General features: G+C 44.7%; 1 protein-coding gene across 4 annotated transcripts in view; it reads right to left on the minus strand.

Moving 5' to 3' along the window:
- Positions 1-724: 724 nt before the first annotated feature.
- nlgn2 (neuroligin 2) overlaps positions 725-25813 on the minus strand; it is a 70679-nt gene continuing 45590 nt past the window's right edge. For 3 of the 4 annotated variants that reach the window (XM_062983674.1, XM_062983673.1, XM_062983675.1), the window contains 4 exons: positions 12524-12673; positions 8885-9070; positions 7565-8354; positions 725-5088 (listed from right to left, as the gene is read on the minus strand). In XM_062983674.1, coding sequence (XP_062839744.1) covers positions 4275-5088; positions 7565-8354; positions 8885-9070; positions 12524-12673 — 1940 coding nt within the window. In that variant the 3' untranslated portion in view covers positions 725-4274. 4 annotated transcript variants of the gene reach the window in all.

A 25813-nucleotide genomic window follows, 5' to 3' on the forward strand; every position in this document is an offset into this window, starting at 1 on the left:
GAATACATACAACAACCCTGAGGAGGGAGGGTCCCAACTTGGCAGCCATCTCGGACGTTGGGAGAGGTTGTGACCCCTCAGGAGGCCATGGTTTTTTATAAATGCAAATGAAAGAAGTAAAGCAAAGAATGTTCCCGGCTTTGGTTGCAAAACAAAACAGCGTTTGGAAGGAAGGTGTCGTAAAAAAAGAGCAAGCGGGTCTTCATTTTTGTCCTTTCCCCCACGTGATATTCCATTTTTGTGTGGAATATCCAGTATTCCAAGCAAGGCTCCCATTTGTGGGCAAAGATGCATTTCCGGAGGAGCGCCGCCGTCCAAAATATTGGGATTTCGGGAAGAACTGGACAACTGGACCAATGGAAACCATTATAGATTCCCAAACCAAACAAGCTGTGCTTTTCTCCGCTGGTGGATGGACCCAAAACAGTGCAGCCAATGCTTTGGGATGCGCAGGAATGATACAATTTGGGGGGAAACACACAGATTTGGGGGTCGAGGGCATTTGGCAACAGTGTAAGGCGTTGATATCTCTGCCGGCAGCGCAACCGACGTCGAAACTTGCATTCGGCTCCTTGGCACAGAATTTTTTTTTTCCATTTCAGACAGACCCCCAGTAAACCCCACCTTAATTGCCCCCCTCCCAAGCCCACCCTCCAAAAATAAAATTAAAATAAAACAATTCCCCCCATTTACTCCCATCCGAGTTTGCTGAGTTTGGCACAGATTTCGCTTTTAAAATTTTATTTCATTTTTTCCCTCAGTTTTTTTTTACAAAATAATTGTTTTCCTTTTTTAAAAAATGGATTATCTATATATATATTTATATTTATAATAAATTCTTCTGCTTCGTCTTTTTTTAAAAAAAGGAAACCAACTCGAAACATCGTAAAGTTAGATGGAGTCTCCGCATGGCTTAGGACGAAACTCCGGACCCCCGCAAACCCTCCCGCCCCGTCCCCCTTAAACCTTTGTGTTTCTCTTTTGTTTTTCCCTCTAATGGAATATATATATGTGTATATATATATATATATATATATATATATATTCCTTTAAAAAGAAAAGAAAGGAAAGGAAAACAACACCTAAAATGGAGAAATGAAAATTTCGCACGAACAAAAATGGCAGAGGCACGAGAACCGAGGAAGGCAACAGCAGAGAGAAAAAGTTCAGAAGAATGTGCTTTTTTGTTTAAATAAAACATTACAGGCTGCCCTCCATATTTGTGGCTTTGATTAAAATGTTTGTTTGTTTTTAGTGTGTGGTTTTTCCATCTTGCCCTGAACCCCAGCGAATGTGGAGGGCGGGCTGTAAAACGAATTGCTCTTTCCCTCTTTCTGCCTGATGGGATTCCAGAAAGTGTGGCAACCTTGGATCTAACGCAAAGAGAAGGAACGGAGGACGGGACGGGTCCATCGGGAATGGCAATCTTCCTCGGAAGGGATCTGAGTGGCTGCGTCAAGGAGACAATGCATTCACGACATGGGAGATTTGGAGCATTGGAACCAAGCGGGCATTTGGTGCAATGCAAAGAAGGAACAAAGGAATGGCTTCCGGAGTTGGGGCGGAGGGCATGTTGGCTCTCGGCCCCCCAAATAGGCATTTTCTTTCCCCAAGAAAAGGGTAGCCACTGCACCAACTCCACCATTGGGAAGAGACCCTAAAAGCCAGTCTACCCACCTACTAACCAGGCTGCAAGACACAATCCAAGTCCTGCTGACAGACGACCATCTGGCCTCAGAGAAGGAGGCTCCAGTGGACTCCCCAGCAGAAGCATACCTATTCCTCCTACGGTTTGGTGGAATCTCTTTTTTCTGTAGCTTGAATCTAACTGCATGGAAAGCAATTCCACCTAAACCTTAGGAAGAACTTCTAAACAAAGGAAGGCCTGCCACAAAGCAACGCCAACAAGGACAACACAACCAAGTGCCTTTAGAGAAGAGGCTTCGTGTAAGCGAGCCAAGCTACGTATCAGAAGGTGCAGGGAAGCAGGGGGAAAGGAATGGGGGCATGAAGAAAGGAGAGGTGAGGTCACATATACACAGGATGGATTGCAACCATTTTTGCCCCAGTTCCTGTAGTTGGAGGGTCATCTAAACCAGGAATGGGCAAACTTCAGTCCTCCTAACAGCCAATAGCTGGGAATTAGGAATTGTGGGCCAAAACACCTGGAGGGCCAGAGTTTGCCTGTGCCTGGTCTAGATGCGCCCAGAGTCTCTTGGCTCTCCAAGGCACCCCTGTGCCAGTTGCTTGTGAGTGGGTCAAAACGAAGACCTGGCCTTGCAAATAAAGAGTCTTGACCTCTTCAACAAAATACCCCTTCAAAAGTCACAAAGGATAAAACCCCAGAAATCCTTCATGCCTAAAACTTTAGTCTTTGCCACATTTGTTTTCCCCACATCACTTGCTTTCCCTATTTATTCTGGATGCTGAAACAATATTCTTAAATGCTCAGTGCAAGTTTTTGTTCATTTACTGCTATGCTGGACATTTGGGGACTCCTTCAAAATCCTCAACCCAGGAGAATCAATTCTACCGTCCAATAGCTCCTGCCCTAAGGAGGTTCTTTGGAGGAGAAGGAAAAAATGCTGATTTGGGAACAAATAATGGGGTTGGGGGGGGGGGGGATGCTGCATTCTCCAGTCCAGAAGGCAAGCGGGAGTCTAAAGATGATCTGCAGCACAGATCCCTTTCCTTGCCGACCTCTTAAGAAAAATAACAAAGGCAAACATGCAGTGTGTTCTCTATTGGCGGCTCTTTCTCGGTTTGTAAACACTCCCTCTCGTCTCATTTCCCAGTTTGTGTACTCTTGTTTTGCTTATTTTTTTAAAGGTAAAAGAGGGAAAACACATACATAGAATTAAAATAAACATGGTCTCCCAACCACTGCCTTGTGCCTTGCCCATTCTTTCTCAGTTTCAAATCTTGACCTTCGTATAATAGCGTTCCTTAAACCAAACACTTGCCTTCTCTGCCAAGCTCCAATAAACAAAGTTTAGAAGACAGTCAGTCAGAGGAAGGATTCTGAGAGCCCAGGTTGAAACCCTCTCTGAATTTCATTCTGGACTTTTACCTCTTTTTCTTGTTTTCTGGTGAGATTTCAGGGGCTTGTTAAGTTGCCACAATTGGCAATCTTTTGGGAGGAACTTTATCTTTTTGTCAAAATATGTATCATTGTGTTCCACAAGGCTAATGAATGGTGACCAAAACGTGGCCAGGAAGGAGGAGGCATGGGAGACGGCCAAGGGACGAGGCAGACGGCCGGCTTTTCTCTCTGGACGGTGCTAAGAAGGCACTGTGATTTGACCTCCTGCCTCCCCGGGAAGGACAGAAGGGAGGCCGACCCCTTCTTCCGCCCCACAACACAATCGCTCCCTTGGAATGACATTACAACGCAAGCACGCAAGCCGCACAGGAAAAGTAAAAAGAATGGAAGAGGATTGACCTTCTGTCCTTACACTAACTCTTTCTCGGCTCCGAAGAAATATTCGGTGGTGCCCTTCAGCACCCGGAATGTGCCGTGCATTGAATGTGGTGATCCTCATCACGGAGAGAAGATGCGGGTGTCGTTCTCTTTGCTCTCACATTTCAATGTTGACTTCTCCATTACCCTCTGAGCAAAACCATTCGTGTGTCTCGTGATGTGAACCATTTGAGCAATAGCGTGGCCGCCTTTCACAACAAGGTGAACGGAGCACTGGGCGTTCTCGCTCTCGGCCCCTGATCCCCTCCACCCACATCATGGCTAGAAAGAAATAGGCGGTCTTCACCATCCGGACAAGAGGAATGAAGACAAGATTGCAGGTTTTCTTTTCCAATCGCTCCTTTAGCCTGAACCCCAGACCCGCAGTTGGAATGGCACCGGGTTTCCTATTATCTGTCCAAATCAAAGATGTTTCACCTCCCCGTCACGTCCCTTTGGCAACCCCAGTCCCACATCCAAAAGGACCCCTGCCTCCACAACACCCCTATTTCTCTCATTTTCTCTCCACTTGAAAAAGGGACCGATTCTCCAAGTGGCCTGTTTCTGGCCCCAAGGGTGATGGCGGGGGCTCCAGCATCAAACCGAGTGGGCAAGCACCGCCGGCCCCTGCCGATGGAGGGAGAGGGGGGTCTCTGCCTCTCCCCCCCTTGCCGTTCCCCTCCCCACGCACAGAATGTTATACAAAAGACCCGTCCAACGTGGCGGGGAAAGACGCCTCCCTCCTTCCGGGCAGGGGGGCGGGGACCCCCACCGCTGCTGCCGGGCGGCCGAAAGGGTACAGAGGGGAGGGCGACTATACGCGGGTGGTGGAATGAGGGTGGGGGAGCGTGTTATTGTGTCCGGTGGGGAAGGTGTTGAAGGGGTGCAGGGCTTGCATGCCCGTGATCGTGCTGGGGATCATGGTGATGGTGTTGGGGGTCATCAGGGGGACGTCGTCCGGGGCCCGGCGCAGGGCCAGGGTATAATCGGGGGGGCAGGCGGGGCGCAGGATCTCATGGGGCCGCAGGGGCTCCAGGTCATGGGCGTCGTGCTCCGAGTGCTTGATCTGGAGGGACATGATCTCCTCCTCCTGCCCGCCATGCACCAGGTCATTGGCCGCGCTGCGCTGGGGGCTGAGCCGCCGCCCACTCCGCAGTTCATGCCGCTTGTCCCGCTTGTAGTAGAGGGCTGCGAAGGCCAGGATGTTGAGGAAGAGAAGGGAGGCGCCCACGGCCACTGTGACGCTCAGCTCCGTGGAGTAGTCCCGCGAGTCTCCCGGGAAGGGCACGTAGCGCTGCGGTCGCACCACGTCATCCTCGTCCACAGGGAGCGTGGGCATAGGCCGGCGGGTGGTCAGCGGCCCTGTGCTGGGCCAGCGGGTGACGGCCGGTGGGATGCGGGTGGTGGTGGAGGTGTAGGGGGGCTCGTGGAGGTTGTGGAGGTGGGGCACCAGCTCCAGCCAGAAGGCCACCTTGTTGGCCCGGTAGTTGTCGCGCACCCGGGGCTTGAGGCCGATGTGGAGGTACTGCTTGTCTTTCGTGTTGAACTTGGTCCAGACCACCTCCTCAAAGCGGTTGGGCTTGGTGTGGATGAACTTGGTGTCCTGCGGAACTGGCTGGTTCGGGTCTCTGAGGAAACCAGGGAGACACAGAGACGGGATATGGTTAATGCACAGGAAGGGCAAAACAGTGAGAAATTAGAATCATATAATCATAGAATAGTAGAGTTTGAAGAGACCTCATGGGCCATCCAGTCCAACCCCCTGCCAAGAAGCAGGAAATCGCATTCAAAGCACCCCCGACAGATGGCCATCCAGCCTCTGCTTAAAAGCCTCCAAAGAAGGAGCCTCCTCCACACTCCGGGGCAGAGAGTTCCACTGCTGAACAGCTCTCACAGTGAGGAAGTTCTTCCTGATGTTCAGGTGGAATCTTCTTTCCTGTAGTTTGAAGCCATTGTTCCACGTCCTAGTCTGCAGGGCAGCAAAAAACAAGCTTGCTCCCTCCTCCCTATGACTTCCCCTCACATATTTGTGCATGGCTATCATGTCTCCTCTCAGCCTTCTCTTCTGCAGGCTAAACATGCCCAGTTCTTTAAGCCGCTCCTCATAGGGCTTGTTCTGCAGACCCTTGATCATTTTAGTTGACCTCCTCTGGACGCTTTCACCCAAGGCTGCCAATGCAAGCAGCATCCTTTACTCTAGGCATGGACAAACTTTGGTTCTCCAGGTGTTTTGGGCTTGAACTCCCACAATTCCTAACAGGCGGTAGGCTGTTAGGAATTGTGGGAGTTAAATTCGAAAACATCTGGAGGGTCCAAGTTTGCTCATGCTTGAGGGTAAAGGATCCCTTCCTACAGGGGTACAAGTAGGGATGGGTATGATTTATGACCCCACTAGCAACTTGTATGCAAGTCTTTATAAAGGTAATTTGGGATGGATTTTTTTAGTCCTGACAGAATAATATAATGCTCTGGCAATTCTGCTGTCTGTTAACAAGAAAATATTTTCCAAAATAGCAAGAATTTCCACTGAAACAAACAGATAGTCAGTCAGAAAATCTGACCCCAACTCCCTCACTTCCAGAGAAAAGCTGAGAACTGGCCCAAACTTGGTGGCCAGACGCAACATAGTCTCACATCGTCTGCAGCTGGATGTACCGGAGTGGCCTGCAATGGGCCATGGTGGCAGCTGCTGACCCCATTCAGTTAAGGAAAAAAAGCGATTGAAATACATCAAAGAAAATGAGAACAGAATTGTACAGTTATTGAATAACCTTTCCCCATGGTAAATTCCTAAAGGTCTGCCAGCCACAGAGAAACCATGGAGGGGACCAGTTTAGCCTCTCTATAATAGGGAGCAGCCTGAAAGGCTGGGAAGTCCTCCATGACTTAGATCTTTCCCATCTTTCAATCCCCGTTCCTTTTTACCAGACCTTTCAGGCGCTGCGTCTGAGAATTACAGGCTTCTCGCTCAACCAAGGGTTTCTTCTTCCATGCTCAGCTTCATCCCTTTTCGCTCCCTGCTCAAGACTCTTGGGATTGGCTCCCTCGACGTTTGCAGGCAGCCTCTCCCTGCACTGCTTTTAAAGCTCAATTAAACACTTACTTGCTTTCTGAAGCATTTGGAATTGTCATTTAATATTGTTTGTACTCGTGTATAATTTGGTTATATGTATTTGTCAGTTTGTTTTATAACATATTCCATTGGTTTTTGTATTTCAATCTGGATAATTTGTTTCACAATTCTATTACACAGATTTATGTTGTATTACTCCCTCCATCCCTCATGTACGTATGTGTATTTTAAGTTGCACGCCTTCAACAACAGTGACTGTTTTGTTGTTCTTCTACAGGTTATCTGGAATCCCAAAGTTTGCAATATTCCAAACTCCTAAACTCTCTATATGAGTAGCTGAGAGAGTGATACTTCTGCAATATGAGGGTTCAAAGTACCCAAACCTATTTAAAATAATGTGCATGCAATCCCCTTCATGCTATGTGTAGAAGGTACATATAAAACATAAATGACTTTCGTGTTTAGACTTTGGTCCTATCTCCAAAATATTTCATTATATAGGTGCATGCAAACACAGATATTCCAAAATCCAGAATAAAAAAACTCTGAAATCCAAAACACTGCCAGTCACAAGCATTTTGGATAAGGGAGATTCAACCCTGTATTCTGCCAACTGCCGTGAACAATGTTGGTGCTAAAGTAGGCCCTCTAATTAGGCAGGTTTGTTGAATGAAGTTTTAATTATATATATGAAGAGCCTTGAATTCTATAGAATTATGCTGGGTAAAACTAGAAAATTCCTAGATCAGTGTTCGTTCTAGACATCCAAGGCGATTCTATGGTCAGTTTCTACGGCTTCCACAAAATCACACTGGAGACCCAGAGATAACACATCTCTAGGCATTTTCTAGGTCCTCCAGTGCTATTCTACATTTATTTCAGATAGAAAAAAATACATTATACTCAAAAATACTCTAACTTGAAACATCATGGAATGTATCCCTTGCATAATATGCTGGCATACTACATATAAATAAATGACAAGAGTAACTTAAATATTGTAATCGCCAAGGCCATGAGTGTCGTCTTACCCGGTCTTGGCAAAATTGGTCCAGTAGGTCATAACAACCGCGCTCAGCATGACGTCGTTCTTGGAGAAGTTGCACGGGAAGAGGTCGGTGGCTCCGATCATGGGCACACCAAAGACGTACGGGATCTCATCTCCGTGGGCGGCGTCTGCCCACTCGGGCCGCGTGTCGGTCTGGCAGTGGTGGTAGAAGGTGTAGAAGTAGACCGGTGACTGGTACTCGGCGTGCAGCTTGGCGGTGGCCACGGCAGGCGCCACCCACTGGTGGTCTGTGAAGAGGGCCAGGAGGGTCTTGCGCCGCATCTCGCCGTTGTCCCGATCCGCCCAATCCGTGTACATGAACTTGATGGTCTCTCGCAAAATGTCCTTACCCTCCGGGTATCCGTACAAGTTGTCCACAAAGTTGGATATGGTGAAGTCGAAGTAGCTGGCCGAAATGCCATCCTCGTTCTCCATGGAGTCCTCCACAAACTTCAGGCCTTCCCCCTGGTTGACACCAATGAGGATGTCGTAGTTGAGGAACTCCCCTTGCTGCATCAAGATCTCCGGGTCATCCGGCACCACATCCCCATCCACCACGGGCCCGAAAGCAATGTGGTAGCGAGCCGGCTGGATATCCTGATCCACCAGCTCCCGGTAGGGTTTGCGCCGAAGGCAGTCGACCGTGTTGCTGGTGTCCATGTGGTCGCAGCCTACCTTGGAGGCCAGCATGCGGGTGTACTTGAGGGGCTGGTAGTTGACCGACCAGCTGGAGATGGCGGTGCCACTCTGAGCAATGGCTTTCTGGAACAGACCTGTGAAGAAGGAGAGGAATCATCAGTCCCAAGACCTTGGAAGAAGGTGGAAGGGGAAGGTGAGGAGCTCCCCTTGCTGCATCAGCTTAGGGTTGGCTTCCATCGGACGTTGGCCACAGAGTTGTGCTTGAGGACTGAGAGATCCCTAGAAAAGTGTTCTCTCAGAAAAAAAAAACATTACTAAGAGGGCTTACCCCCAGCTTTCTCACTTTTGTGGAAGTCTGGAAGGCTGACTGTAAAGTGGAGGCTGGGGTTAGGGCAGGCATGGGCAAACTTCAGCCCTCCAGGTATTTTGGATTTCAGCTCCCACAATTCCTAACAGCCAGTAGAAGTTGAAGTCCAAAACACCTGGAGGGCTGAAGTTTGCCTATAACTGCTATAAAGGGTATCACACAAATTGTTAATTTGACCTCAGGCTTATAATCTAAATGAGAAGCGACACAGAAGAAAATGTCTAGCAACATGCCTGCATTCCACACTAGCCTTCCCAAAAGGAGGTAAAATGTGGAATTTTCCGCTCAGAGGGTTACCTTCCGAATGGTGGGAGAGGATGAGGAGGTTGACACAGGAGGCCCCGGCCCCCGAGCCAAAGATGGTGATCCGCTCAGGGTCTCCCCCGAAATGGCCAATGTTCTCGTTCAACCACCGCAAGGCCTGGATTTGGTCAAGGAGGCCGTAGTTTCCCTTGGCGGATTGGTCGCCGGTGCTCATGAAGCCTGAAGAGGAGGAAATGCAAATCGTGGTGTCAGGAAGAACCATCTTGGGCAATCCGTCGGTTACTGGGATAAATTTGGGGGGAGGAAGGGAATCCCCAAAGGAACCCTTTTCTCTTTGACTATTTCCTTGCAAAAATAGAAAATCATAATTAGCAAGAACGAACGGTGTGCTGGTTGGCCAAAAGGGCCAAAGTAATATAGTGGCCTGAGAGCTGGACTAATTAATTAATTATGAATGTGTTTAATTTCTACAGCACCTTTCTAGGAATCTGAGAGACCTGGGTTTGAATCTTCATTTGGCTGTGGAAAACCACTGGGAGGTGGACTAGGGATGCATCTAAACTGTCAAATTAACACAGTTTGACACCGCTTTAACTCCTATGGCTCAACATTCAATGCTAAGCAATTTGGGAATTTTTTCCAACCTTTTCTTGAGTGTTTACCAACATTGATTTCATCCGCAATTTGTCCTTGTGTCCAGTCATGAAGACTGGAGGATGCAGTGAGATATAGTACTTACTTTCTATATAAAGAAGAATCCCTTAAGAAACAAGAGAGATAGAGCCAGTTTTCAATGGTTAAACTTTCAGGATGAAAGCTAGCAGAGGGCCAGTTACCCTGTTTCCCCGAAAATAAGACATCCCCTGAAAATAAGACCTAGTAGAAGTTTTGCTAAATTGCTAAATATAAGGCCTCCCCCGAAAGTAAGACCTAGCAAAGCTTTTGTCTGGAAGCATGCTCGCTGAACAGAACACCTGAGCATGCAGGGTTGGTACATGTACATACCATAGAGTGTTGTACATGGAAATAATGGTAGTAACAAGAAATTCTTGATAGGATTCACAGTTTGTCTGGTTATGCTGGTTTGTGATGACAACTACTGTATAGTATATGATAAATGTTCATTTTTTTGTTCAACTATAAATGTGAATTCTTCTTCATGGAAAAATAAGACATCCTCTGAAAATAAGACCTAGCACATGTTTGGGAGCAAAAATTAATATAATACACTGTCTTATTTTCGGGGAAACATGGTAAGTCTAATCCACATTCCTTTTCGTGAACTTGAACCCTGTTCCGAAGACACCAAATCTTGCCTGATTTGAAAGCCAAGCAGGAATGGGACTGGTTAATGTTTGGGTGAGACCTAGGGAGCTGGAGTTTTCCAGAGTTTTTAGCCTTGCCTGCCCAAGACTGTAGGTGCCCCATCAGACCACAACTCCCAGGTTTCCATAGCACTGAGCCACGGCAGTTCAAGTGGTGTCAAACTGCATGAAGTCTACAGCGTAGATGCTTCCTTAGTCTAAATGCTTACCCAGCTATTCCCCTGATGAGGCACCAAGCCGAAAGCGACGATGTCAAGGAAGAAGTGGCTGGTGTTTTGCCTCCATTTCAAACAAAAGGGAAGCGATCGATCGGAAGGCATGCCTCCTGCCTCTGCTGAAACCCTGCGTTTGCACACGACCAATCTCCTCCAAAATTAATCATCGTTCCGTCCTGGGGCCCTTTCGCTGGAGATAACGAGGCCTTGCCGTTAATTATTAAAAGCGTTTTAATGAAATATTAATTCCAGCTGTGCCTGGGTAAATTTCACACCCATAAGGGGAACAAAGGGAGGGGGACGGAAAGGGAGGGACCCCAGACCGGAGCCTGATGGGAGATTGAGCAGGGACTGCAAGGCACTCCAGGGTTGGGCCGGGGGCTGGTTATGGCCAGAATTTCCCCTTGGCAAAAGTGTCCAAAACAAAGAGGGTTGGTTTTGCATCCCATGCATGACTCAGGCAGCTGACCCCTTCTGCCTATATGCATTTGAACATGCTGCCCTACTATAAAGCTGCATCTCTCCTTTTATGGGGATTTCAGTGCATGTGCCAAAGGATGCTTCATCTTAAAGGAGAAAAGTTATGTTGAACAGAGAGCTTGGCAAACGTATATATTTTTTGGGACAGGGACTTTGAGTATGGCCCTACCCAGTCCACTTCCAATCATGAGTTTTGATTTGCAAATATCCAGTACTTTATGTTGTATTTCAAGGGAAGGAACTGGTAAAACTACTACCTCTGAGCATCCTTTGCCTGTGAAAATCTTACGAAATTAATGGGGTCACCATAAGCTGATAATGACTTGAAGGCTCTTACACACACCCGGCTAAAACTGCCAGCTTACTAGGGATTTGAAGAGTTGTTGTCCAAACGATTAACACTTCCAGGTCTGGTTTAATGACCTACGCTTCTTGGACAATCAGCCCTCCGCATCTGTGGGTTTGGCTTTTGCAGATTTGATTCAAAGCTTTGTTTCTAGAAATGTCTAGGCCCTCCAGTTGTCTACCAAATCACACAGGAGGACCTAGAGATTCTGAGAGGTGTTATCTCAAGGTTTAAAAAAAAGTACAGCTTTAAAAAAATACAACACTTTTCCTACATTCACAAAAGATTTGTACCCCTATCCCCAGAAAATCTGGAGGGCTGACTGATTTTCAGAGCCCACAAATCTGGGGCTGGACAAGCAACTCAGTGTAAAATCCAAACTTGTTCCTCCAGTCAATGATAGAATACTTCATTTCTGTAGGGCAGGGGTTAGCATTGTGTTTGTGGGTCCCTGAACCCTATTTCTTGTGCGGCTCCTTGCCAATCCCAAAAGTCTCTCATAACCGGGGGCGGGGCTGTGGCGCAGGCTGATTAGCAGCCAGCTGCAATAAATCACTCTGACCAAGAGATCATGAGTTCGAGGTCAGCCTGTGTTGTGGTGAGCACCAGACAATTAAAAATAAAATATAGCCCCTGCTCGTTGCTGACCTAAGCAACCCGAAAGATAGTTGTATCTATCAAGTAGGAAATTTAGGTACCACTTATTTGTGGGGAGGCTAATTTACGACACCATAAAAATCATCCAGCTGCCGTTGGAATGAGGAAGTGCTGTTGCAGTGGATGATAAAGCAGCTGCTCCCCCTGTGGCCAGAATCAAGCATACCCTCAGGAAGCTGGAAGCCGGAGAAGGTTTAAATTGCCTCTGCGTCTGTCTCTGTTCTATGTTATATGGCATTGAATGTTTGCCTTATATGTGTACAATGTGATCCGCCCTGAGTCCCCTTTGGGGTGAAAAGGGCGGAATGTAAATATTGTAAATAAATATGAAAACATGCAAAAATGTTTTCCCAGAAGCAGCCCAGAGCCCTCAATATCCCATTTCGCTCTTCTAAATGATATGACAAGAGTCAATTTCCCTGCCATTTTGAGCATGGCTACAGAAGAAAATGAAGCTATTTGGCTTTGCTGAGTGGGGGAATGGCATGAGAGGGGAACTGACTCTTGCCCTATATGTTCTCTTGCTCCAGCCTTCAGGACTCTGGGATTCTGGAAGTTGTTCCCCTCAAAAGTAACTTTTGCAAGGAAGAAGTCGCAATCCTGAGCATCCCGAAGCCTAAGTTGCAACGTGCGCCCGCCTCCCCCGTACCCAGCACGCCGAGCCGGTAGTTCATGGTGACGACAATCACGTTGCCGTATGCAGCCAAAACGCTGCCGTCGAACATGTTCCCCGTTCCTTCCATGTAGGATCCGCCGTGGATGAAGAGCATGACGGGCTTCTTGCCGCTGTCCCGGATATCTGCGAGGCGAGAAGGGAGAGACGGGGTGGCGTGAGGCGGGGAACCGGAGAACCAAATCCTCCCCCTATTCCCTTTCCTTCCAAGTCAATTTTCCGCTTCACCCCTGCCCAACCGCAACACTCCGTCCCTTGTACCAAGTACTGGCTGTGTAGATCCAAAGGCCGCATTTTCAAAGTCACAAAAGTTCTATCCCAGCACAAAATTCAACCAGGGAAACATATGCCAATACATTTAGAGGTGTATGTAGTCCAGAGGTGCAGAATCATGAAGTTGGAAGAAACCACAAGGGCCACCTAGCCCAACTCCCTTCTGCCATCCATAAAAACCCTCCTGACAGATGGCCATCCAGCCTCTGCTTAAAAACCACCAGAGACAGAGACTCCACCGAACTCCCAGGCAGCCTATTCCATTGCTAAACGGCTCTTGCAAGTGGGTCACACTCCAAGTAATCACAATATTTTTCAAAAACACAAAACACACAATACAGATAGAAGTACAATTGAATGGCACAGATTTCTGCACTCCTAAGTGGCGAAGTGCGTTAAAGCGCTGAGCTGCTGAACTTGCAGACCAAAAGGTCCCAGGTCCAAACCCTGGGAGCGGCGGGAGCAGCCGCTGTTAGCCCCAGCTCCTGCCAACCTAGCAGTTCGAAAACATGCCAATGTGAGTAGATCAATAGGTACCGCTCCGGCGGGAAGGTAACGGAGCTCCATGCAGTCATGCCAGTGGCCACATGACCTTGGCGGTGTCTACGGACAATGCCGGCTCTTCGGCTTAGAAATGGAGATGAGCACCAACCCCCAGAGTTGGACACGACTGGACTTAACATCAGGGGAAACCTTTACCTTTTAAGGCAAGAGACTGGATGGATATTCAGGTGAGATGATAGAGTCAAGGTAAGCCAACAACACAAGAGAACATGTGTTAAGGTGGTTGGCAAAGACATGCGTGCCCCTGTGCATATACAAGGGCATATCAGTCCTCCAAGAGGGGATGGTCCATAACTCCTCTTGAAGAGAGCATTACTAGGCCTTGCACTGTCTTCGTTTTTCTCTTCTGATTTACCATTAGAAATTGACGTTCAACCTCCTTGTTCCACCTTCTCTCACTGGACACCAAATCCAACTACTGTATCCTCTTCCTTGCCAAGCAGCTCCCAACATCTCTATGTTTCCTGGTTTGGAAAATTAGCTCACTTCAAGAAGCCTGGCCATTTGGATGTAAATTACCAATAAATATGCAAGTGGGTGGGTTTTTAAGACCCCCATTATTAGTTACCGTATATACTCGCGTATAAGTCGACCTGAATATAAGCCGAGGCACCTAATTTTACCACAAAAAACTGGGAAAACACTGACTCAAGTATAAGCCGAGAGTGGTAAATTCCAGAAATAAAAATAGATACCAATAAAATTACATTAATTGAGGCATCAGTTGGTTAAATGTTTTTGAATATTTACATAAAGCTCAAATTTAAGATAAGACTGTCGAACTCAGATTAAATCATTATTCTCATCTTCTTCAATGTAAATGTGCTTATGTATCCTTTTAATAATAATAGAGTAAAATAATACATGTAATAATAATAATAATAATAATAAAAACAGGAGAATAATTGTCACTGCTAAAGGAGGAGAACCTCCTCTCTAGGGGTGCATCTATATTGTACAATTAATGCAGTTTGGCACTACTTGAACTGCCATGGTTCCATGCTTTGGAATCATGGAAGGTGTAGTCTCATGAAGTCTTTGTCTTTGCCAAAAAGAGCTGGTGAGTCACTAAACTACAACTCCTAGGATTCCACAGCATTCAACCACGGCATTAAAGTGGTCTCAAACGGCACTCCTTCTATAGTGCAGAGCCAGTAGCATGGTTGACCCATCTCTGGTTTTCTTACAGATTGAAATGAGGCTGCTCTCCAAGGTGCTGAACCTCATATCCTCCCACTTTGGAGGGCTTCTTTTGTAGCAGGAAATAAAACCTGGTACAGATTTGCTGCACCTCTGACCATAAAAGCTACCATGGGATGGAAACCGAGGCATTGAGAGGGGGAAGGAGGTAAAAGTGTAGTAAATCAGAAAGCTGAGATGCTCAAGAATGGCATCTCTCTAAGGTTGGATCTTGCAGAGATGAGAAAAGAGGTCAATATAAATGAGGGGGCTCAGAGGTTAACAGAAGCCAGGAAATGGGAAAGCTGACCAGGTATATTAGGAGGTCATGTAAATGCCAAGACGGTTAGTGCGGGTGGGGATGGGGGTGTATAAACATCTTTGAAGGCTTCCAGTTCGCTTTGGATTTGAGATGAGACATGATTTATTTTTTTTTGGAAAAAGGTGAACCTTGTTTAAAAAGCTTCCGCAGGTGGCAAACCCCCTTTGCTCCCTGAAAATGGCACCCCTCTCCTCAAATCCCCTGCTTGCGTTTCTAGGTCACATCCCATTTCCATGGCAACTTGGAGCCTAATTAATTCACTGCAAGGGGAGAGCGTTAATTAGACGCACCAAGGTCTTAATTAGCGGTTTCCAAGCGAGGCTCCTCCCCGCTTGCCTTCCCCCAGGGAAACAGATGGGGACGAGGGCAGGGCCAAGGCAGGGGCCTTTGGGGCAAATGGGGTGCCCTGCAACAACACCCCAGATTTGTGGGGTCAGGGAGTCATGTGGCGACCAACTCCTGAGACGCTCCCATGCGAGATGAGTTCTTCTTTACACCATTTGCCACTTACATTGGCCCTGATTCTGAAGACACTCATCTAGTCTGCTTGCACACTTTTCCAACCTTGTCAGAACCAGCACACAATTTCCATGCCTTCTCCCTGAATTGGGAATGCCAGAGATGTAGCTATGGAAGCACTGCAAAACAATGTGCATGCCTCCTCACAATAAGAATTCCAGCAAAATAATGCCGCTCTTTAATAAGAATTCTGGCAAAAATAACGCCCTTCCTCCCCCAAATAAAAGTTCTGTCCCTCCATGATATTATCCTCTGTTCCTCAAATTTCTAGACTTGCATTTCTGGTGAGCCACTGGAAATAAGAATTTTTAGGATCTGAAGGAAAAAAAAGTTACCAAAGGAAGGTGAACCCAGTAAAACTCTGCAATTTGGAGCAATTTAGGGAGGCAGAATCCTTACTGGGGGGAGCCAGGCCCTCCTTCCGTTCCTGTGTTTCTAAACCTCCCCTTCATTTTCTCTCGCAGACAGATGCACACACATTTTACAACACATTCTGGAACTCGGCGCAAAGCAACAAACTCACACCTTCAGGGTGGATTTCACAACTTGGAGATCCACGTTTCCAAGATGAGAAGGTGAGATCAGAATGGATTATATAAGCACAGATAAGTGGCAATGATTGTTCTTTGGGCATCACTTTTTGTAAATACAGGAGAGCAAATGGTTTTGGACTATAACTCCCAGTATCTTCCTGAGCAGCACATGGCAGCTGGGGGGGGGGGGGGGGAATCTGGGAATTCCAGTCCCAAAGTGTTGCTCATTGGGTTGTGCATGGCAGGACGCTATGGTGCAATACAAGCCAGTGGTGGAAATATTAAACTATGTCATCTCTGCACACACAAGGACTAATCATTTCCAAGGTTCTCTCTCTGCTAATCAGAAAAACAAACTTTCCTACATACTTCTCACTTGGGATTTCCACATTCCGAAATGATTTGGGAAATTATTCCGCACAGAAAAGCAGACAAGTTTGTTTGTTTTCTTTGCATAAGAAATATGAGCCTTTTTTCCACACACATAAAACATGTTCAAACACTCACATTTTGGTCCATGATTGCTGTTTTTCTATGCACAAAATAGTGACCTAGCTACACTCACCAAATGAATTTCAGCAACGTCTAAGCAGGAAAAATCAAATGCAGGAATACAGGATGGATGACACCTGGCTTGAAAGTCAGGATTCAGGGACTATAGTACATAACAATGTGAGCTAAGTGTGTGATGCAGCAGCGCAAAAGGCCAATGCAACTCCAGGCAGCATCGACAAGACCACAGGAAGCCAATCAAGGGAAGTGTAATGCAATCCTATTCTTCTTTGGTTGGATCTCACCTGGAGCCCTGAATCCCATTCTGGGCTCAACAACCCAGAAAGGATAGGGACAAGCTGGAAAATGTCCAGAGAAACCAAATCGTGATCTGGAAATCAAGCTGTATGAGGAACGACTCAAGGAGCTGGGTATTTTTAGCCTGGTGAAGAGAAGACGGAGAGGTGACATGATAGCTATCTTTAAATATCTGAAGGGATGTCATTTAGAAGATGGGAGCCAGCTTGTTTTCAGCTGCTCCAAATGCTAGATAGAAAAAGGAAGCAATGGATTCAAATTACAAGAAAAGAGATCCAACCTAAACATTAAGGAGAACTATATTTACACTAAAAGCTGTTTGACAGTGGACTCTATCTTGGAAGTCTTTAAACAGGGGTTGGAATTAAAATGTTGCAGAAATGTGTTCCACCATGGCTGAATGGGTTGGGTTTGATGACCTCTAGAGTCCCTTCAAACTCTACGGGGACATCACGTTTTACAAGGGCCATCCTCCTCCCTGCAACTATATCCGTTCTGGAAACGACTCTCTAGTGGCAGTTTCAGTAGCTTTTTGTGCAAGATATAGAATGAAATTCTGCACAAAACTGTCATGTGACTATTTTAAAACAGTGTTTTTCCACTTTAAAAATCACTTTTTAAACACATATAAACCATGGGTTTATGCAAAGAAAACCATGTGTTTTTCTGTGCAATATAATTTCCTGATATTTGAGGGAAATGAAAATTGTATGCAGTTTTTGCACATATTAGAGATTTTTGTCCTTGTTTTAATTTTTTGACCAGGTTTCCAGACTAACATCAACTTTTTCTTTTTCTCAGCAAGGAAACGAACAATTTTTTCCATCCTTCACAGAAGAGTTGTGCAGCATGCTCAGTGGAAATGTATACTATGGAAACATGGGTGCATCTACACTATAGAATTAATGTAGTTGGACTCCGCTGTAACTGCCATGGATGGCTCAATGCTCTGGAGTCCTGGGAGTTGTAGTGTGATGAGTTCCCAGAACTCTTTGGCCGAGGAGGGCAAAACACATTATGAAACTACAATTCCCAGGATGCTATGGCACGGAGCCATGGCACTTAAAGTGGAGTCAGATTGTCTTCATTCTATAGTGTAGGTATAGAGTCTGTACTGTAGACTGAATGTATTGTGACATCGACTTAATGGCATGGCTTCATGCTAAGGAATGATGGAAGCTGTAATTTGGCTGAGAAACTATACGTCGTGTGGTCGAAGGCTTTCATGGCCAGAATCACTGGGTTACTGTGGGTTTTCTAGGCTGTCTGGCCATGTTTCAGAAGCATTCTCTCCTGATGTTTCACCCAACAAAGGATTCCCCCAGGCAGGAAGCAGCCAGGCTTTGAAGTTGCAAGATTATTCAATGCTAATCAAGGTGGCCAATGGCAACATTCACACTTGCCTCCAAAAGACTTCTTTCTCCCACCCTGGACATTATTCCACAGGTATATAAACCCCATTTGCCTAGTTTCCAACAGACCCCACAACCTCTGAGGATGCCTGCCATAGATGTGGGAGAAACGTCTGGAAAGAATGGTTCGGGAACATGGACAGACAGCTGGAAAACTCACAGCAACCCAAACTATACATTGTTATTACATTGTGGGATTGTAAGCTGCCTTGATTCCCTATGGGGAGAAAGGAATAAAATCAATAAAGTTAATAATGAATAATGATGAGAAGCCTAGACCTGGTAAAACTACAATTCCCAGCATCCCACACCCACAGCACAGAACCATGGCAGTGTCACATTGCATTACTTCTACAGTGTAGACGTGCTCTAGGTTTCTTTTTACCAAGTAGCTTTTTATTAAGCCCATTGGAACCTAATCTACTTTCATGCATGCACACTTTGAAAAAAAAACCCCTCTTTTTAAGCTGAATTAACTTGTTCCAATTGTTTAATATGTTTTTTCTCTCGGTTAAATTATTTATTGATTTCAGTTTGGAATTGTCTAAATTGTATGCCTTGCTTTATCTGTTTTGCTGCCCCGAGATTGCACGATTAAAGGGACAGATGAAAACATGATAATAAATCTATAAGAATTGTAACTTTTTGTACACTTTGAGCTCCCTGGATAAAAACAAGTCTTTTCAGGTTTGCTTTGTAATCAGTCTGGAGTGTCATTTTTGGAAAAATGTTGGGTATAACATACTGTTTGATCCTCCGCTGATGAAAACCAGGGTTTCTGTGTCCAAGCAGCATCACAGTGTGATCAAAATGGCAAAAAATATTCATTGAATATCAACTATTTTTGCACTTTGAACTCATTTTTCCTGCAACTGAAGCAAGCTGAAGACAAAGGGGGAAAGTGGTGGAGAACAGACAAACAAGGATGTTTTAAAAGCAGTTGGAAGAATGGGAATGTAGAGGATTAATCAGGATTGTACCTGTGATACATTTCTTTTCATGCTGGTGCATTAGGATTTTCACTGAGGTTTCTTACATTTTATGATGCTGTTTTAACCAAATAAATGCTCAGTAACGCTATTATCCCCAAACAAAATATATACAGTATGTTTGAAGACTAGGATAGGAAAATATTAAGAAACAAATCGAATGATTGCATTAAAATGCTAGGGCTGCATCCAAGGGAGCTCAAACTGGTGGCAGGAGAGAACTCTTGCCCTCTGGGAACCATTTTGCAATTTAAATTCTGCATGGTTTTTTGTGTGTGCAAAACGGAATGTATTCCTATGTTTTGCCTCATAGTATTTTACCCCAAAAGTTGGATTCTTTTCAGGGATTTATTCCAAATGTTGGAAAAAATTGCCTCTCTTTTTTAGGTGAAGGCATCCAGAATCCTCCAACCGGCACAGGTTCTGGAGGATTGTGGGCCTTGTAGTGCAAAGAAGTAAAATGTCAATGGAACAAAATTTTATTTTATTTACCGTATATACTCAAGTATAAGCCAACCCAAATATAAGCTGAGGCACCTAATTTTACCACAAAAAAAAAAAAACTGGGAAAACACTGACTCCAGTATAAGCCGAGATACCAATAAAATTACATTAATTGAGGAATCAGTAGTTTAAATGTTTTTGAATCTTTACATCAAACTGTAATTTAAGGTATGACTGTTCAACTCTGATTAAATCATTATTTTCATCTTCTTAAATATAAATGGGCTTATGTATCCTTTTAATAATAATAGAGTGAAATAATAAATGTAATAACAATAATAAAAGAGTAAAATAAATGTAAAAGTAACAATAATAGAGTAAAATAATAAATGTAATAATAATTAATAGAGTAAAATAATGAATGTAACACTACCAATAATAATAGAGAAAAATAATAAATATACCATATATACTTGAGTATAAGCCAACCTGAATATAAGCCCACCAGGACCCTTACCTGAGTATAAGCCGAGGAGGGATTTTTTCAGTCCTAAAAAAGGGCTGGAAAACTAGGCTTATACTCGATTATATACATACTTTTACCCCGCCTTTCTCACCCTGGAGGGGACTCAAGGATAGCATTCTGAGAATTGTAATCGCTTCATCTTTACTGACAGAAATGGAGAGTAGATGCTTGCAAGCAGAGATCTAGTAATTTACGGAAAGGGGTCCTAAGGGTGCATCTTCACTGTAGAATTAATACAGTCAGACCCTATTTTAACTGCTATGGAATCCTCGGAATGGTAGCTTTTAAAGGTCTTTAGCTGCCTCTGGCAAATATTGCTGGAGCCTTACCAAACTACACTTCCCAGGACTCCATAACACTGAGTCATGGCAATAAAAGAGGTGCCAAAAAGAGGGGCCACAGTGGCGCAATGGGTTAAACCCTTGTGTTGCCGAACTGCTGACCTGAAGGTTGGCAGTTCGAATCCATGGGACAGGGTGAGCTCCCGCTGTTAGCCCCAGCTCCTGCCAACCTAGCTGTTTCAAAACATGCAAATTTGAGTAAATAGATACCGCTTCAGCAGGAAAAGGCAAAAAAGATGCTCCAAGGAGCCTTGCCGGCCACACAATCAAGAAGTGTCTATGGACAATGCAGGCTCCTCAGCTTAGAAACAGAGAAGAGCATCTCCCCAAGAGCCAGAGATGAGCACTGCCTCCAGAGCCAGAAATGAAAGGAGAAACCTTTTCCTTTGTCTGTGTATTTGTGTTTCACTGTATGTCATTGCAACTAGGCACTGAATGTTTGCCTGTGCCTGTGTATATGTTGTAATCCGCTCTGAGTCCCCTTGGGGAGAAGGGCGGAATATAAATAAAGTGTTGTTGTTGTTATTATTATTATTAAACCACATTCATTCTACTACAGTCCGATGTAGAAATGCCCCACATTTGTTCTTGCAGGGATTTTCTCCCTGCCGCCCCCGCCTGGTGATGCTGAGGATTGCAGCCCCCACCACAAAAGTATGTAACTTTCTGGCTTGACTGTCCTCAACGAGGGAGCCTGGAAACATAAGCCTGAGTGGGAAGTGTGTGTGTGTGTCTGCCGTTTTTCTCACAATGACAACAAGCTTCCCACTGCTTTCATATATTTTTTACTGGGGGTTGGAAATGTTGAAAGGAGTGGCATTTTCGATTTCTGCTGGCATAAAATCATCAGCCCAGAAATCTTTTTTTTTAAATCCAATTTCGCTGTTTTACATCCAAGAGATGGAACTGTGACTTTGCATTTACGTGACAATTGTGCCTTAGTGAACAGCAACATCGTATGATTGTAGAAACGTGGAAGGCACAACAGCACCAGAAGTGCCACTTGGCTTGCGAAACCTTCCGTCGAATATGGATTCTCGCATCAGGCACAAAAATATCCTGCTTTTGTAAGGGAGATGACACTGGTGCAAATCATTAACAAGGAACCCATGGTTACTTTTGGGGTGATAAAAACTCCCAGCATCCCCTAGCCAATAAGCACTTGATGGGAATGTTGGGAACTGCAGTCCCAAAAGTCACTGTGATCAGCCCTGATTGCATTAAATTCATCATAGTTATAGTAATAGTAATAATAATACATAGATATGCGTGTATTATTTAGTCATTTTTGGGAGATTCCCTTTGAAATTGTTGAACAGCAGCTCTCTAAAGCTTTAGGTGCTCTTACTGCCCATTACAGGGAAAACCAGCTGATTCCTAATGCATCTAAAATGCAGACCTGTGCTTTTCACCTTAAGAACAGACAAGCATCTTGAGCCCTGAGGATCACCTGGGAAGGAATTACATTGGAGCATTGCAGAACATCCAAATACCTGAGAGTTACCCTGGACCGTGCTCTGACTTACAAGAATCACTGCTTGAATATCAAGCAAAAAGTGGGTGCTAGAAATAATACCATACCTCATAACCTCTGAGGATGCCTGCCATAGATGTGGGCGAAACGTCAGGAGAGAATACTTCTAGAACATGGCCATACAGCCCGGAAAACATACAACAACCCAATACTATACACAATATGACTGGCACAACCTGGGGATCACAACCTGATACAGTGAAGACATCTGCCCTTCCTCTTGCTACTCTGCTGCAGAGTATGCATGCCTAGTGTGGAATACATTTCACCATGTTAAAATAGTGGATCTAGCCCTTAGTGAGACATACTGCATTATCACAGGATGTCTATGACCTACACCACTGGAGAAATTATACTGTTTAGCGGGTATTGAACCACCTGACATCTGTCAGGAAGCATCAGCCTGTAATGAAAGGACCAAGGTATTGACATCTCGGGCCCATCCTCTGTTGGATATCAGCCAGCATGCCAATGCATTAAATCAAGAAACAGCTTCCTAAGATACTCGTAGAAACACTTCAGCAAGCGAGAGTCCAAAAGTGGCAGGTTAAAACCCGGAACCTCAATCTATGCTGATACCAGATGAGAAACTCCCTCCTGGGCACACAGAAGACTGGGCAACTTGGAAGGCGCTGAACACACTGTGCTCTGGCACCTCAAGATGCAGAGCCAATCTTAGGAAATGGGGCTATAAAGTGGAGTCAAAGACATGCGAATGTGGAGAGGAGCAGACCACAGGTCACTTACTACAATGAGCCCCGCCACATGCACAATGGAGGACCTTCTCACAGTGACACCAGAGACACTCCGTGGCCAGTTTCTAGTCAAAGGAAATCTAGTATAATGCCAAGTTTTTAACTTTGTGTTTTAAAATACATTATTACTGTATCCTCAATTTGCTTCTGACACGACAGATAAATAAATAAGATCATAGAATCATAGAATAGTAGAGTTGGAAGAGACCACATGGGCCATCCAGTCCAACCCCCTGCTAAGAAGCAGGAAATCGCATTCAAAGCACCCCCGACAGATGGCCATCCAGCCTCTGCTTAAAAGCCTCCAAGGAAGGAGCCTCCACCACAGCCCGGGGGAGAGAGTTCCACTGTCGAACAGCTCTCACAGTGAGGAAGTTCTTCCTGATGTTCAGGTGGAATCTCCTTTCCTGTAGTTTGAAGCCATTGTTCCGTGTCCTAGTCTGCAGGGCAGCAGAAAACAAGCTTGCTCCCTCCTCCCTATGGCTTCCCTTCACGTATTTGTACATGGCTATCATGTCTCCTCTCAGCCTTCTCTTCTGCAGGCTAAACATGCCCAGCTCTTTAAGCCGCTCCTCATAGGGCTTGTTCTCCAGACCCTTAATCATTTTAGTCGCCCTCCTCTGGACGCTTTCCAGCTTGTCAACATCTCCCTTCAACTGTGGTGCCCAAAATTGGACACAGTATTCCAGGAGATTCCCTATTTACATTCAAATTTCCCCTATAATCAAATGTTAGGATTAGTATCGTCGTCGTTGTCATCATCGCTGCACTCTTGCTATTACCTTTATTTGCACTCCACTTTTTCACAACCGCAACTTAAATTGGCTCAATATGTCTCCCTATTGAAAACACCATTCTTTAGACATTTAGTAATAAACGGCTAGCAAATATTAATTCACCATTAAAAAAGCAGAACGCAATTCCTGTTTCATTAGCATCCTTGAAAAAGCACTCTTAGAATGGGGAGCCGATGCTGGCAAAATTTATTGTGTGAAATGACATTTTGCTTTATCTCCAGCACCGACTTGCTGTTTAAATAATGTGATTTCTTAAATTGCTTCATCTGTTCATTTCTGAGTGTGAAATTAATGCAGCCCATACAATATTTCAAAAATAAAGAAGGAACCCCGCCTATTTTTTTCTCTTCCAAAACTGGATTCCACGATCTTTTGAAACCAGGGTTGCTTTTAGAGAAAGTCACTCTAATATTTTCTTTCAATTTTTAGCCTTTGTGACAAATCAAATTACCCACAGCACAGCACTTTCCTATAGATAGACATGGAATAAATAGATAATCCTGAAACAAATAGATCAGGACTCTCCAATAAAGTAACTTTTCCAAGTCTTGGTTGTCAGAGATTATATATAAACCAGAACTTGGAAAAGTTACTCTGCTTGCAAAAGATTTATGCTCATACAATCGGGCACATCCAAACATACATATATAACCTCTTGCACCCAGAGCTTGGAAACGTTACTCTGGTAGCAACAGATAATATACATAGACAGACAGATAGCAATCAAAGCTTGGAAAAATTACTTTGTTGAAGAATTGTGACCCCAAAAAGGTAACTTTTCTAAGCTCTGAATCTAACGTTAAAGATGAATCAGAAATGAATGATTAGAGAAGTTCGGAAAATTCTATTCTTACATTTATCAGTGGAGAAAAAAACACTCTTTAACAGGTAAGAGCAAGCTGCGATTATTAGAATAGACTATACTGGGTTTAACCACAGCGTCTCTCCCCAGTCAATATGTTTTAGGGAACGATGGACATTGACATCAAACACAATTGGAAAAAGCAACCTATTTTTAAAAAACTGAGGATGAGAACCCTGGAACTCTTCTGATAACCTTGGACTCTAATCCCTAGTAGCACCTGGCAGGAGAAGCAGTGGTAGAGAATGCTGGGAGTTGCAATCCAAGTGCACCAGGAGGGCCATAGGAATCCTACTGCCAGGGTACACGAATAAATGTGTTCTGTATTTTTTCAACTGGAAAGAAAAATGGCGGTTTCCTCTATTAAAACCATCCAGGGGATTCTGGGATTTGTAATTGAAACTACCTATTTCAAAGGCCAGTCCTTCCAGTGGATGTTCAACTGCCTATTCCCTGGCCCTTAGGGATACCTGGCAATAAACCTCTTGCAGACCCTCCAGATGTCTTGCGGACTATATAGCCCATGTTCCTAAGCCATGCAGGTGCCACTTAGGAAACTCTTGGTATTAGCATATTTTTCTCCGCTCCATTTTACACAAAGGCAGCTGTATTGCATCCACTAGGATGCCTTTTCAAACTCAGTCCCTACTGACCTTCATCTTTCAACACTTGCTGTCAGAACTACACATCCCATAATGCATCACAAATAAAAGCCAAGCTGCAATCAAAGGTATTAGTGAGTAGGTGATGCTCTCCATGTGTCCTGGACTACAAAACCCATTGCCTACGGACAGCTGAGACAGTGTCTGGGGATGATGGAAGCTGTAGTTCTTAACACCTGGCTGATTTGCCATGATGCCCTAGAGGTTAGAAAAGCCAGAGGAATTATACTGAGTCGTGAGTCAACACTTATGTAAATCTCACCGGTGCAATGGGTATATTTAAATTTCCCTGCTGTTGCAAAAAAACAGAACAATTTCCCAATCAAAAGGGGTTCAAAAGAGTTTTGGTTTCCTCACTTTGAAAACCTTAACAGCAAATGGTCTTCAAAGCAGAGCTTGGAGAAGTTACCTTCCTGGACTATAAATGTATTTAATATATTATGTATTTATGTATAATCTGTGCTTGAATTTGTTTTTGATTTTATACTGCTTATTATTTTGTTGTCTTGTTTTATATTTTAACTTGTTTATATTGTACTTTGTCTTTCCTGGACTTAGCCCCATGTTGGCCGCCCCAAGTCTCTTCAGGGAGATGGTGGCGGAATACAAAAATAAATTATTATTATTATTATAAATCTCAGCATCCCCTGATCCACACAAGCAACTTTTTTTTTTACTGCAAGCCCTACAATGGTGTCTGAGGGATTCTGGATGTTGGAGTCTCTCCAAGTAACTTTCCCAAGC

The sequence above is a fragment of the Anolis carolinensis genome, chromosome 6 (assembly GCF_035594765.1).
Source record: "Anolis carolinensis isolate JA03-04 chromosome 6, rAnoCar3.1.pri, whole genome shotgun sequence".
Classification (NCBI taxonomy): domain Eukaryota; kingdom Metazoa; phylum Chordata; class Lepidosauria; order Squamata; family Dactyloidae; genus Anolis; species Anolis carolinensis.